Source organism: Ursus maritimus, unplaced genomic scaffold, assembly GCF_017311325.1.
Source record: "Ursus maritimus isolate PB19 unplaced genomic scaffold, ASM1731132v1 scaffold_7, whole genome shotgun sequence".
Taxonomy (NCBI): domain Eukaryota; kingdom Metazoa; phylum Chordata; class Mammalia; order Carnivora; family Ursidae; genus Ursus; species Ursus maritimus.
In genome coordinates this window covers 338,650-351,662 of record NW_024426885.1, presented here as the reverse complement: position 1 = coordinate 351,662, position 13,013 = coordinate 338,650, and the positions used below count along the sequence as shown (strand labels likewise).

The following is a 13,013-nucleotide window of genomic DNA, read 5'->3' as shown; positions in this document are numbered from 1 at the left end:
CTTGCTTTGGGACTCTGTGTCTGTATGTGTGCATATGTGTGGTGTCCGTGCATGTGTGCGATGCAAGTATATACACGCATCTGTGCGTGTGCACGTGTGTGTACATACAGATGGGACATGTATGTGTGTGCTTGACACTAGTGGTCTAACAGATCTCTGAGATGATGTTCATTTTTCATCTTTTTTGGTCTCTTCAGATTGGATAAATTCTGTGGATCTGTCTTTAAGAGCTGATCTAACTTAAAGATATTAAACACTCAAATGTGGGGCGCCTGGGTGGCACAGCGGTTAAGCGTCTGCCTTTGGCTCAGGGCGTGATCCCGGCGTTATGGGATCGAGCCCCACATCAGGCTCCTCCGCTGGGAGCCTGCTTCTTCCTCTCCCACTCCCCCTGCTTGTGTTCCCTCTCTCGCTGGCTGTCTCTCTCTCTGTCAAATAAATAAATAAAATCTTTAAAAAAAAAAGAAAAACTGCCTCAACATATCTGTGTGCTCTCAACCATCAGCAGAGAGCGGAACCCCCCTGCCCGACCGAGCACAGCCGTGAGCAGTGTAGACACAGGAGTGACCCACGGGAAGCCAGGCGTCAAAGAGCCAAGGAGGGAAAGGTCCCGAGTGAGGTCAGTGTGCGCATCGCAAGAAAGAGTGTGCAGACCCAGGCTGGAGATTGCTCCACAAACGACCGTCACCCTCAGGGAACCAGAACCCAAAGCAGCTACAACAGATCGTCTAAGGCATCTCGTTGTTGGTGCTTTTTTAATGAAGAGATTTGATTTTTTGAGCAATTTTAGGTACAGAGAAAAATCTAGCAGAAAGTAGCGCCCCCACACAGCCCGTCTGGCTCACCCTGTTTCCCCACCACTAACCTCTGTCATCAGTACGGCACACTTGTTCCCTTGATGAGACAGTTAAAACACGTGTTTTTCAACCACAAATTACAAGACAGGCAAAGGAACAAGGAAGTGTGAGCACTATTCGGGGAAGCAGGTACTGGAGAGCATCTGTGAGTGGACCCAGGTGCTGGACTTGGCGGACAAGAGCTGAGGGGAAGCCATCGTAAGGAATTGAAGAGAAGGATGATGAAATGTCTGAAGGAATTTCAATAAACAGAAGTTTTTAAAGAATCATATAGAAATTCTGGAATTAAAAAGCACCATAACCAAAATTTAAAAATTCACTAGAGGGTTTAGTAGAAGACACATTTAAATGTTTATTTATTTATTTATTTGTTTTTAAAAAGAAGTTCTTTTTTTTTTAAGATTTTATTTATTTATTTGACAGAGAGAGAGACAGCCAGCGAGAGAGGGAACACAAGCAGGGGGAGTGGGAGAGGAAGAAGCAGGCTCATAGCGGAGGAGCCTGATGTGGGGCTCGATCCCAGAACGCTGGGATCACGCCCTGAGCCGAAGGCAGACGCTTAACGACTGTGCCACCCAGGCGCCCCGTTGAGGCAGTTTTTAAGGCTGCTTCCCTGACACCGTCCCTCTGGAGGCCCTGTGCCCACCGCCCCGGAGTTTGGGTAGGAACAGCCCCCCGCAAGCAGGCTCCTGGCACCTCCCTTCTGACCCAAGGCTCAGCAGCCCGTTTGAGCACCCACTTCTCAGTTGCACCTGTGCCCTGGGTCGCATTCCAGAGCCCTGACGTGGTTGGTTTGAAGGCTCCTAACTCTGACTTGTGGGAAGCCCCAGCCCTTGCACGTGTCTCTGAGCAAACCCAGCTCCAGGAGGAGAGGGCCCAAAGAACAGGAGGGCACTGGGACGGCTTTCCAGCTTCCGGCCAACCAGTCAGCCTGGTTTGGGGTCCAATGCCCCTGGGTCACAAAGCTCAGGCGTGCAACATCAGGACGCTTGGCTGGTGGGGGGCCAGCAAGACTGGGTATGGGGCATGCGGATTCCAGCGTGGGGGCTGAGGGGGGAGGCACAGCTGCAGAAGGGCCGTCCTGAAGTGGGTGCCGAGAGGGCCATGGGAGTGACAGCTGGTGGAGAGCCAGCTCGGTAGCACCCGTCACCGGTGCCGTTGGGATCTCTGGTCTCTGACCTCTGTCCAGGTACGCCCACATGGGGCCATAAACCCCTGAGGAACCTGGGTGGGGAGGGGCAGGGCCAGTTGTCCGAGTCACTGTCGGCTTGGATCTGGAACTTCGGGTCCCCCCGAGCACCGTCTACGCTGAGAAGGGGACTCCATCATGAGGAGGTAATGCCCAATGCCTGTGAAGCCAGCCCCCCCAGCCCCTGGGGTACCTCCTTCCCAGCTCGGGCTGGTTCCAGGGGAGGCAGTCGGCGGGGAGGAAGGAGTGGCTCTCTGTCCTCAGACCGGTGTTCGGCTGCAGTCCCCGGGCTGCCGGAGCTCTCCCTCCCGAGCTACCTTGACTGTTCCCCACCTGGTGTCTGCGTCTGGGCACCAGCTTTGAGGGCCACCCCTGGGATCCCCATGAGAGAGGGAGCACACCTGTCCCTTGGGGTCCCTTGACCCAGCAGAGAATCACCCCTGGACAGGGGAGGGAGGAGGCACCAGGTCTGTGACTGCCCAAAAGAAGGGCTTGGGTCAAGAAGAGGAGGCTGGAGGCTGGTAGGGGCTAAGAGCAGGGGTGAGATGCTACCCTTAGGGGACATCACCCTGGAGGCAGGGGTGTGCTGGGCCCAGAGTCAGAGGCTATCTCCCTCCTGTGGGGTCCCCTTTCCTCCTTCTCTAAACCAGAGCTCTCCCCTTGCCCTCCTGTTCTGGGGGGTTCTCCTTGGAACCCCAGTGTGAACCAGAGGCCATACCTCCCTTGTAGAGAGGTCGTTGGGTGGCTTGGGGGCCTTGGGAACCCTTGTCTTCCTGGAGAGAGGCCTACAGGGGGCCCACAGCCAGGATGCCCCATGCTCCTCATTGCCACCCCCGCTCCCTGGACCCAGCAGCGTCCTATCCTGTGAGGTGCTTTCCCAGGCTTAGCTGGACAGCGTGGTGGTGGGTGTGGAGTCCAGACACGTCAGCACAGGTCCGCAGTTCAGCCCCTGCCGGCACGTGAGCTGGCCTCTGTCTGGGGGTCAGTGCCCAGGAGAGGCAGGGCAGCTGAACCAGACCAGGCCAGTGCCTCGAGGTCAAGGGCACGCCCCCACCCTTTGGCTCCCATGGCATGCACAGGAACCCTCACTCCAAAGTGCTGAGCCACTTGGGGAAGAAGCAAAGGTCTTTGTGGGACTGGAATCTGTGGTGGGGGGGGCAGCTTGTAGAAAGCCTTGATCTCAGGTCCCTGCTGACCCCCTGGGCTCCCCAGCCCTTCCCAGCCGTGCCCAGACTGCCCCCTAGCCAGCTGCAGAGACAGAAAGAACCCTTCTCCAGAGCATCAGGAAGAGCCCTGTGTGCACACAGATGGTTAAAAGATAAACAGACGCATATTAAAATTTTGAGTTTTTTTGAGCAAAATCAGTTAGAATCGGGCGGCATCCCATCCAGCAGACAGGAAGGCGCTCGAGATGCTGTACGGGGAATTACAGGCAGCGGGGAGCAGGACGAGGAAGTTGCAGTAGCAAAACGCGGTCGGTCATCGCAGGGTGACTTTTCCTTAGGGGATGGACGCGGGGGCCTGTTGGGCAGAGGACCTCCCCAGGGCTGACCGGCGGTTCCTGCCTCACTGCTTTAAGGGTCCATTTCTGGGTTCGGGTCGGTGACCTGGGGCTTGGGGCGAGCGATTCCATTTTGGGCCTGTTGTCTTGTTTTTTAACAAGACACATGCACACCATAGGCACCGTGCACGCACACACACCGTGCAAAAACACAACCACGCACACGCACAGCAGGCACCAGTCAGTCTCCCGTCCTCTCCTCTCCTGTCTTGGATGAGGCTTCCAGGACCTTTCCTGCTTGGTCCAGTGGTCACTGGTCCTGTGTGTGAGTTTTTGTGTCTCCTACCTTTGGCCATCACTCCTCAGACTCCCTGCTTGAGGCCCGGTCCTTGGCTCCTCTCCCGTTGGCCATCCTGGCCACCCTAGGGGTCAAGTTGAATGTGTCCGGGAAGAGCACCCCATTCTGCCTGCCTCCTCCCGGGCTGCCTGCCCCGGCACTGGCACCACTGTCCACCCACAGCTCTGAGATGAGCAAGGTGCAGTCCGGCCCTGAGGGAGCCACCGTGCACAGCTTCAAGGGTGCCACGGACACACGGAGCACTGAGATCCTTGCCCCAAGTGCTAGCCTATCAGCACCTAAGCCCAGGATGCTGTGAGCCTTCACCGCTCTGTGCCCAAGGGGGCATGTGTCCGTTTGCAGCTGCCAGCACAGATGCCCAGGGCTGGAGGAAAGGCATGGACCATCCTAGCCACCTGGTGGCCTGTGCGTGCAGCGTAGGGTCTGTCCAGAATGTAGGGTGCTGCAGGGCAGTGGTCCCTGGGAGCAAGTGTGGGCCTGTGGCGGTCCCACCTCTCTGTGCCTGTGTGTCCTTGGTCTGTGAGATGGAGAGAGAGTAAAACGTCCCTGGCCAGGACCCACGCTGCCAGCCACCCTGGGCTGCCCGGACAGGAGTCCTGCCTGGAAGCTGATGGGCAGGAGCAACCCGGCCTGCCTCTCACTCTCCTCTCTGGTCCCCTCAGGCTCCTCCTGGCCACCAGCCTGGTGGCTCTGCTGCTGGCGGAGGCAGGCTCGGCTTCCCTGCCCCAGGTATGTGTGGGCTCCTCCCGGCCCCTGCCCCACCAGCAAGGAATGTGAAGAAAGGGTGCCACACTGGGGTGACTTCAGGTCCCCGTGCAGCGGGTGGCCCTGTGGGCACCGGGAGGGACCCTGAGGATGAAGAGGAGCGGGCCCTCTGTGGGGTCTGGTGGGCAAGGCTCACGAACACACAGGTGGTCCAGGTAGAGGAAGGGGTCCTTGATGACACTCACTTGCACTGTGATTCGAGCAGGTCCTCCCTCTTGTGCATGCTACTCAGGTGCTCTCTGTGCCAACTGGGGTCACGCCGTGTCTCCCCATCCCTCTTCCCCCTACCCTGCCTTGGGTCAAGGCCACTCAGACCTGCACACCTGGGAAAGACCAGGTGGAGGGGAAGGCCCGCCCAGTCCTTCCTGGCAACAGACAGCTGGTCACTCCCCAGGGGCCACGTCTCATTCATTCCCCTGTGCTCACCTTGCTCCACAGAAGGCTGGACTCAGAGGGACTGACCCCCTCTTCCTCAGGCCATCAGCCGGGGAGGGGTGGTGCACACGCAGCCCCAGGGATGGTCCTGTCTCTCCAGGAATCACATGGCCTCGGTCCAGTCCCTGGGTGGGGGGGTGGGGGGTGGGGGTGGAGTCAGCAAGTGTGGCCCAGGGGGCCTTGGAGCCATCTCTCTGCAGGTGTTCTCTGACCTCCCTCTTCCAGGTCCTCATCAAGACCAAAGGCTACAGCGGGTCCCCTGAGCAGGACATGGAGGAGTGAGTGCCCCCAGAAGCTCCTTCTGCATTCCCCTGCTGTTGCCCCTTCTGGGAACCCCCTAAGCTAAGGGCGTTGTGGATGGTGGGGAAGCCCTGCCCACAGCTTCAGAGAGGGGGAAATGCTCCAGACAGCATGAGAGACCACAGGATCTGTCAGCGACCTACCAGAGCTGGGGGGGCGGAGCTCCAGGATGATCCCTTAGCTCTCCTAGCAGCCTCCAGGATGGCTACCCCGCACCCCAGGGCCCTGGCCACAGACAGAGGCACTTCTAAGCCATGCCCCCTTCTCTGCACTTGCATGAGGCAACCCCAGCTGGTTTCTCCCCCAGGGCCACGCTGGGCCAGGCTAGAGGACAGAGAGCCACTCTGCAGCCTCCATAGGCCTGGCATCTGGAACAGGAGGGAGCTCCTGCTCGAGTTCCTCCGGGTTTCCACGACCCACGGCTGGGGCAGGATGTTTTCTCAGGGGACACCCTTAGCATACCTCCCAAGGGACACTCCGACCCTCCTGGGCCCTCTGCAGCTCAGGGATGTGGTGGGGATGCCTGGCCTGCGGGTCTGGGTTCCGTGGAGTTGGCCTGGCCATACCTCTTGGGTGGTGGGGGCGGGGGAGGGGGCAGTGGTGCTTGTCCCAGGGCCCCTTGTGGGTGATGGAACAGAGCCACCAAGGACTCGGGGGGAGCAATGTCCTGCTAGGTCTCCTGCCCAGGGCCCCTAGGCTGCTCAGAAGGCAGTGGGCACCCTCACTGGCGGGGCTGGCTGGCTGCCTCCAGGGGCGCAGAGGAACCTGACCCAGCTGTGCTTGCAGGGCCTGGGGCGCCCGAGTGGTGGAAACTCTGAAAAAGGACAACCGGCTCATGGGGCTGCTAGTGGCACCAAAGCTTGCAGCTGACACGTGGGAGAGACGGCAAGGTCAAGGTGGGCACCCCGGGGCGGGGTGGGGTGGGGAACAAGGTCACAGCAGGGGAGCTTCATTGGAGTCGACATCCTCCAGAGGGAAACCACGCCCCCATCCCATGTTCTTGTGTGTAGGCACCAAGGCCCAGGCAGGGACAGAGGACACCCTGGGCCACGCTCCAAGCCCCAGGTGGGACCCTGAGCCCGACCGTGATGACCTGTACCACCCACCGCCCGGCGAGGCCGAGGAGGCCCAGGAGGAGGCAGGGCTCTGGTCTTGGGCACTGTCACCTCCCCAGGGGCTTCAAGGGCCAGAGGAGGATCGAGACCACATCTACCACCCCAGGGAGGACTCCTGGGGGCCCTGACCCCTCCCCAGCTGGGAAAATAAACCTTGCAGAGGTGGAGACATGCGTCTTCAGGAACGGCGACTGTGGCCCTAGCCTGCTCTGTCTGAGGAAGGGAGGCCCGTGTCCTCCTGGCACCACAGGCTTGTCCCCACACATCAAGAGCCCCCAAAGCTCCCCCAACCCAGCACCCCTGCTCCCAGGATGATCTGCTCCCCTTAGGCCTCCTCCTTGTGTGTTGGGATGGGGCCAGGGGCACGGTAGAGGTCAGTGGTTGGGACCAGTCAGCTCCCCGCAGATGGGCCCTGAAAATATGGCAGGAGGCCGTCAGTGGGCGCTCGGTGTGGGGGGGTGGCGGTGCAGGACTGAGGCCGACTCCCAATCCTCCTCATTCTCTGGGTGCTCGCCCAGCGCGGTCTGAGGGGCCCTGATCCAAGGGCACGGTCTGACCCTGCGGCTGTGGGCCCGACCCTGCAGCTGCGGGCACGGACTCGATTGTTTCACGTACTGAGTGTGTGCTGACTGTACGTGCAACGCAGATGGGGTTTCTGGGTGGTGATCACGGCCCTGCATCAAGAGGGAAGCACTGAGTGCCTCCCAGTCCCCAGCCTGAGAGGCCACCAAGTGGTCGATTCTGATGCATCCGGCTGCTCCGGGGACAGGGGGCTTGTCCAGGGTGTCCTCCCGCCAGTCCCCTCTGAGGACTTGAATGGAGGCCCACGCCCTGAGCTCTGCCTGATGGCTCACGTGCTCACTGCCTGGCATTGTACCACCAAGTGGGGGGGGGGGCACTGTCATCCCCAAGTTACTGAGGAAGGGACCCCAGACTGGACAGTGACCTGTTCACGGTCCTCCCTAACAGCAGCAGAGTGGGTCCCAGCCTCACCGCTGTGTACCTTGCAGCTGCTCTTGCCCCAGACCCGAGGAGCCACGTGGGTGGGGAGGCCCCAGACTGTATACCGCATGGCGCATGTGAGGGTTAGCAGGCCCGCAGGTCACCCCCGTCAGGTCGAGGATAGCCATCTCGGAACAATTTGGTATGGGCAGTGGGGGCCCAGCGCCCAGCTCAGATCCAAGGTCAGTGGTGGCCACGGCCCTGGGCAGCCCAGGGTGGTTTGTTGCCAAGTCTCTCTCCTGCATCACTGGAGCCAGGTCTCCCCATGGGCATTTCCTCCAACCCAAGGGTACGGTCATGTGGCTGAGAGCACCTGGAGAGGCAGGGCGAGCTAGGGATTTGGGAGTGGGCAGCTGACGTGTACAAGCCTCATGAGCAGGAGACACTGGCAGAGGCAAGCAGCTCTCAAGTGTAGACGGTATCCAAAGACACTTAACTGCACACTTCAAGGGTGTACAGTTTATTATATGTCAGTTACGTCTCAACAAAGCTGTTTAAAGAAAGGCCTTTGTGCAGCTAGAAGTGGGGTCAGGGGTCTGAGGTTAAGCCCTGGCAGTGACTGACCCCGGGCAGGGTCCCTTCCCCAGGCTGAGCCCCAGATCTCCAGCCCAGTGGGCGGCCTGCCCTCCAGGGTCTCCTTGACGTCCGGGACACCAGCCCTGGTCCCAAGCATGGGAGTCTTCCCCAGGCTCTGAGGGACCCAGAGGTCCAGGACCCTCCGTTCATGCCAGCGTCTGCACCCGCATGTCTAAAGGAGGGCCTGAAGGGGAGGAAGAGGGTTTGGGGAGCCCCTGGAGTCCAGAGCAGTGGTGGCAGGATGCTCCCACCCTGAGCCCCAGCCCAAGCCTGACGCTGGAAGCCATCACAGCCTCCCCCCGACATGCTGCCTTCAGGTGGGCTGGCCCTTTGCCTGCTGGGCAGGGGGCGTCCTCATGTCCTTTACCTCCCCACCCCACCAGCCCACTTCCTAGGACAGCTCAGGCTCCTGTGTGTTCAGCAGGCACCCAATCACTGGAGAGAGGGAACAGACGACCGGCCCCCACCCTCACCAGCACCCAGACCAACCCCGGCCACCTGCCCTCCTGCCTTTGGGGCTGAAGGAACGGCCCTGGTCTTCTCAAGGGTCACCTGAGTGTCTGCAGCCTGGGGGGCTGATGGCAAAACCCCCTCTCCACTCAGGGCCCCCCGAGCAGCTGCTCCACCCACCCCCAGGCCTCTGCAGTGCAGTCATGGGCCCCCAGCCCAGCGCTCTGGGGGGTCTCCTCACATGAGGATCTCTACTTGTGTGAGCTCCTGTCCTGAACCCAGGGACTTCTCAGAGTCAGGCCACCCAAACCTGTAGGGAGGAGGGAGGCCTTCCTTCCCACCTCAGGATGCATGAGTGCGGGGTGGTGGTGGTGGGGGTGCTCTGAGGAGCCAATGGCTTCCCTTGTGTTTGGTGCCAAACAAGTCTTCGTGAGGACGGGGATGTCATTGCAACCTCTGGACTGAACACTGACAAGTCATCACACTTCACATCATTGTCATAAATGGGGTGAATCCCGGTGCCAGTCAGTGGCCCCTCCCCCCACCCTGCAAGGACCAGCCTGGCCCCTGGGGTCCCCAGTTGGGTGCAGTCAGGGCTGAGCAGGGCAGGGCCAGTTTGTCCGTTGTCTGGCTTAGAGATTCACATTCCTCTCTGGGCCCAGGGCTCTTCGCCAGGCCTAGAACAGGGCCTCGGGGGCCAGCACCCCCTTCTTGAGGATGAGGTTTCCATAGAGGGCCGTCTCCCTGCATAAGGAGCTGAGCTGAGAACCAAGCTGGGATCCCTGCTCTGCCGCCCACCCCGTCCACTTCCATCCCACCCAGTAGACAGGTCTAGGGACCGGTCTTCAGGCAAATCCCTTGATAATCCTATTCCCAGGGGGCCTCTAGTCTCAGTGAGGGCAGGGGCTGAGCAGCGGGTAGGGGGAGTGCCCCATATGACCCAGACCCAGCCAGACCCAGCCGATCCTGCCCTGACGAGCAGGGCCCTGCAGGACCCTGTGGACGCGGCCAGAACTCACCCAGTTGCTACAACGGCAAAAGCCTTTTTGGCCCGCTCATAAAACTCAAACCTCTCTATCTTCGCCAGCGTGCTCTGGAAGGCAAAAATGTCATGTTTGAGGGGCCTTCTCAGAAACCCTCAGGGTCCAAGCAGGCGCCAGGGGCATGAGGAGACATGGCCGCCCTGCGCTCGCGTCTCTGGCTCTCCTGGCTGGGGTCCCGAGGGTGCTCAGCCTCTGAGCTGCGAGGACTGGACAGGCAGGGACATGGGGGGCTGTGGTGGCCAGCTGCCTGGGGCCCTTGTGTCCCTTGGGAGTTGGCCTGACAGCTGGAGGGCCCCTGCCCAGGATGGGAGTCCCAGGCAGCCTCTCCTCAGGTGGGTCCTGCCCAAGACGTGCTGGTGGGAGGTCCTGGGGGAACAGATTCATCCCCTTACTATGTGGGGGTTACACACAGCATTAGGCCAGGCCTCTGACCATCAGACAGGGGCCAGGGGAGCCCTACTTGCCCCTGGTTCCACTCACATAGGCTGGGGTGGGTGAGGGACCCCAGGCCACAACAGGGTCCGTGACCTGAGAGGTGGGAGGTTGGGCGCAGGGGCCAGTCACATCCCCAGGGTCACTCTTCTGTGGAGGGTGAGCAAGTGAGCCACAACTGTAGGGTGGACCTGGGGCCCCTGTCTTTTTCTCCTCCCCGGCCTCCCAGGAGGTACAGAGGGTCCCTGAGAGCTCCCTTGGTGGGGGCTGCAGCCTCACCACGCAGCCGGCCTCAAATAGGATGGACTGGTAGCTCCTCCACACTGGAGTCTGAAGGCCCGTCTTCCTATCGCTGGGCACCAGCTCCATGACAGCAGCCTAGGGACAGGGGTCAGCTGTGTGGGCTACCCATCCAGCTGCCCTGGGGACTTCCAGCACCCCCTTCCCCCCCACACTGGGTGACAGTTCAGGGGTCCTCTGAGCAGGGTCAGGGCCCTTTGGGGGCACATGGCTTTGTCCCACCCTTCGAGGTAAGTGGGTCCTCTGAGCTCTGACAAAGAAGAAACCAAGGCCCCGAGCAGGGAGGGGCAGCGTGGTGACAGGCACTCACCGGGGTCTCTACATAGGTGTCCAGCGGCAGCAGCTTCAGCACGGCCTCCAGGAGCTGTGGGATGCCCAGGCCTGAGGGCAGAGTGCCAGCCTCAGATGCAGCCCTCTCCCACCCAGTCCCCAACAGTGCCAGCAGCCTTCTGGGCCTGCCCACGCCCTTTATCCTGGGCCTCACTAAGCCGGCCAGCAAGGATGGCCTTGGGCCTGGGACGGAGCCGGGGCTGCAGGCACCTGCTGCCTGCCTGGTGACATGTATTAGGGTCACACTGGCACCTCCCTGCCATAGCACCTGTGACCATCCTGGCTCTGGGCTCGCCCTGCCCTTCAGTCTGCACCGCACCGGTTATTGGTGGCGACCTCAAACACCCATCCACCAGGAGGCGCACCTGGGCCACTTCCCTGACCCCAGTTCCCCCAGATGACCCCTGGGTTGCCACCTTTATCCTGTGGTGAGGATACTGGGGTCTGGGAAGAGGCTGTTCTTGCCCCAGGCTGCCCCCAAAGCCGCCCACCGGTCTCCAAGGTCCCTGCTCTCCTGTAAAGCTGGTTTCTCATCGTTAAAGGGACTTGTGCTGGTTGTACAAAACGGGGAAATGCAGAGCTGGTGACAAGAAAGAATCGCCTGCTGGTGGGAAAGCCTGCTATCCTGAGTGCATTTTCTTCTGCCTTTTTCTCTGGTTTGACTTGTCTGTGCACCTGACTGCTTGTCTCCACTAACTTGCAGGGCATGTGGGTCACTCCTTATCTTCTAGCATTCAGGCCCGCAGTGTAAACTGAGGCATGGCTGGCTCATCTCCCTCAGCAGAGGCTGGAAGCCAAGGCCACTGGGTCTGGGGGCAGCAGCCACTGAACAGGCCTCAGACCACTGGCCCGCTCTGTTCAGAGGGGCTGGTTTACCCCGCATTTCACATCTCTGTGCCTCCGTGGCCTCAATGTTGCAGGGAGAGTTGTGTCCCCTCTCAGACAGTTGCTGAGGGCGGGGAGACAGTCAGGCCCAGTCTGAGCCCACTGCCAGCCCAGGTAGGACAGGACAAGGCAGGACACTGGTGTCCTCACACCTCCCCCACCCCCTTACTCTTGATACTAACTCTGATACTACCATCACCTTGGGGACCTGGCTCCAGGCCCCTCCGGCCCAGCTTCCTGCCCACCCCTAAGGGTCAGAGGGTCTCAGAAACAGGGCACAGGGGCACCTGGAGCCTGTGAGGTCAGGTCACCAGTACTGGGATTTCTGTAGCAGAATAAAAGCTGAACACCTGACCTGGGCTGTGGGGGACAGGGGTGCACCAGTGCTCAGCCAGCCAACAAGGCATTGGGCCTCAGTTTCCCCACTTGCAAGAAGTTACCAAGAGGTGTCTGAGACGGAGCAGGGGGCCCCGGGGTTGAAAAGGGTCTCCGTGGGTCCTGGCACTGGGATTTCCTGGGTCACTGGTGGGTGCTGGGAATAAGTGGGGCTGGGGGCAGAGCGGAGGCACTTGGGGAGCCCAGAGCTGGGACCACTGCCCATCCACCCTAACCCCACTCACCATCTGCGCGGATCTCCTCCGGTCCACCCCTGCATATGGAGGAGGTGGGGAAGTTCACGTCTGCAAAAACTGCACAGCCATCCAACCCGGTCAGACATCCCCTGGTGGGTCCGTGGGTCCGCGCAGCCCACCTTCCCACCGCGTGGGTGGGCACAGACCTCGGGTCACCTGTCCCACACGTTAGAGCACGCCCACTGCCCTCCCCGACCCCTTTCGTCCGAGGTGGGGGCGGGGAGAGCAAGTTTCCAAGCGCAGAAGCTGCCGGGGTACGAGGACGAGGAAGGAGCTTGGACCCCGGGGGGCCGTCTGGGAGGGTGTCTGTAGAATGAGCGGCACACGGGGCCTGAGGCCGGAGCTGGGAACTTGGCCGCCGGGGCCCCCAGAAAGCCGGGCTGGGGGAGGGACCGGACCTGCCGGACACAGCCCCGCCTGGACCAAGGGCCACCGTCCTCGTGACCGCCTGGGGCCGACCAAGGTCTGGGCAGGGGCTTGGGCCACCAACCGGGCCTCAGTTTCCTAACGAATGTGGGGGGTGGGGGTGTCCTATTCGGAAGTGGGACGGAGCGGCCAAATGCCTCCACCGCAGGACCCGGCTCTTCCCGGGCTTGGGGAGCCGTCGCCTCCCGGCTGGGGGCACAGCCCGAGTCCGGACCCCTGCGGGGCCTGGGGTGGCGGGGGGCCCCGCGCGCGTCTCGCCCGGCTTCTGCCCGAGGCCCTGTCCCCGCCCCTCACCGATCTCGTCTCCGTGCCCCATCCGCGCCAGAGCATAGAGCAGCTCAGGGGACAGCAGCGCGGGGACGCCCTTCAGCACCACCATGATTTCCGGGGCTGGAGCGGAGGGGCGTGGCCTCGACG

At 61.2% G+C, this 13,013-nt stretch overlaps 2 protein-coding genes across 11 annotated transcripts; one reads left to right on the top strand and one right to left on the bottom strand.

Moving 5' to 3' along the window:
* The first annotated feature begins 1,375 nt into the window (after window positions 1-1,375).
* On the top strand, window positions 1,376-6,685 carry PRAP1 (proline rich acidic protein 1). Of its 3 annotated transcripts, none has more exons than XM_040624437.1 (5): window positions 1,376-2,192; window positions 4,568-4,634; window positions 5,331-5,383; window positions 6,192-6,295; window positions 6,416-6,685. In XM_040624437.1, the coding sequence occupies exons 1-5, from the start codon at window positions 2,185-2,187 to the stop codon at window positions 6,646-6,648; spliced, it is 465 nt and encodes a 154-aa protein (XP_040480371.1). In that variant the 5' UTR covers window positions 1,376-2,184; the 3' UTR covers window positions 6,649-6,685. The 3 variants fall into 3 exon arrangements, with proteins under 3 accessions (XP_040480371.1, XP_008684338.2, XP_008684331.2); XM_008686116.2 differs by having other exon boundaries at window positions 6,192-6,301; XM_008686109.2 differs by having other exon boundaries at window positions 6,192-6,685.
* Window positions 3,380-13,013, bottom strand: FUOM (fucose mutarotase). Of its 8 annotated transcripts, none has more exons than XM_040624435.1 (7): window positions 12,891-13,013; window positions 12,159-12,227; window positions 10,634-10,704; window positions 10,303-10,401; window positions 5,097-5,230; window positions 3,894-3,969; window positions 3,521-3,659 (listed from the first exon to the last, which is right to left on the bottom strand). In XM_040624435.1, exons 1-6 carry the CDS (start codon window positions 12,973-12,975, stop codon window positions 3,903-3,905), a joined length of 525 nt encoding a protein of 174 aa, XP_040480369.1. In that variant the 5' UTR covers window positions 12,976-13,013; the 3' UTR covers window positions 3,521-3,659; window positions 3,894-3,902. The 8 variants fall into 8 exon arrangements, 6 of the variants coding, with proteins under 6 accessions (XP_040480365.1, XP_040480367.1, XP_040480369.1 ...); XR_005833239.1 differs by lacking the exon at window positions 3,894-3,969 and adding an exon at window positions 9,568-9,641 and having other exon boundaries at window positions 3,524-3,659; XR_005833238.1 differs by lacking the exon at window positions 3,521-3,659 and adding an exon at window positions 9,568-9,641.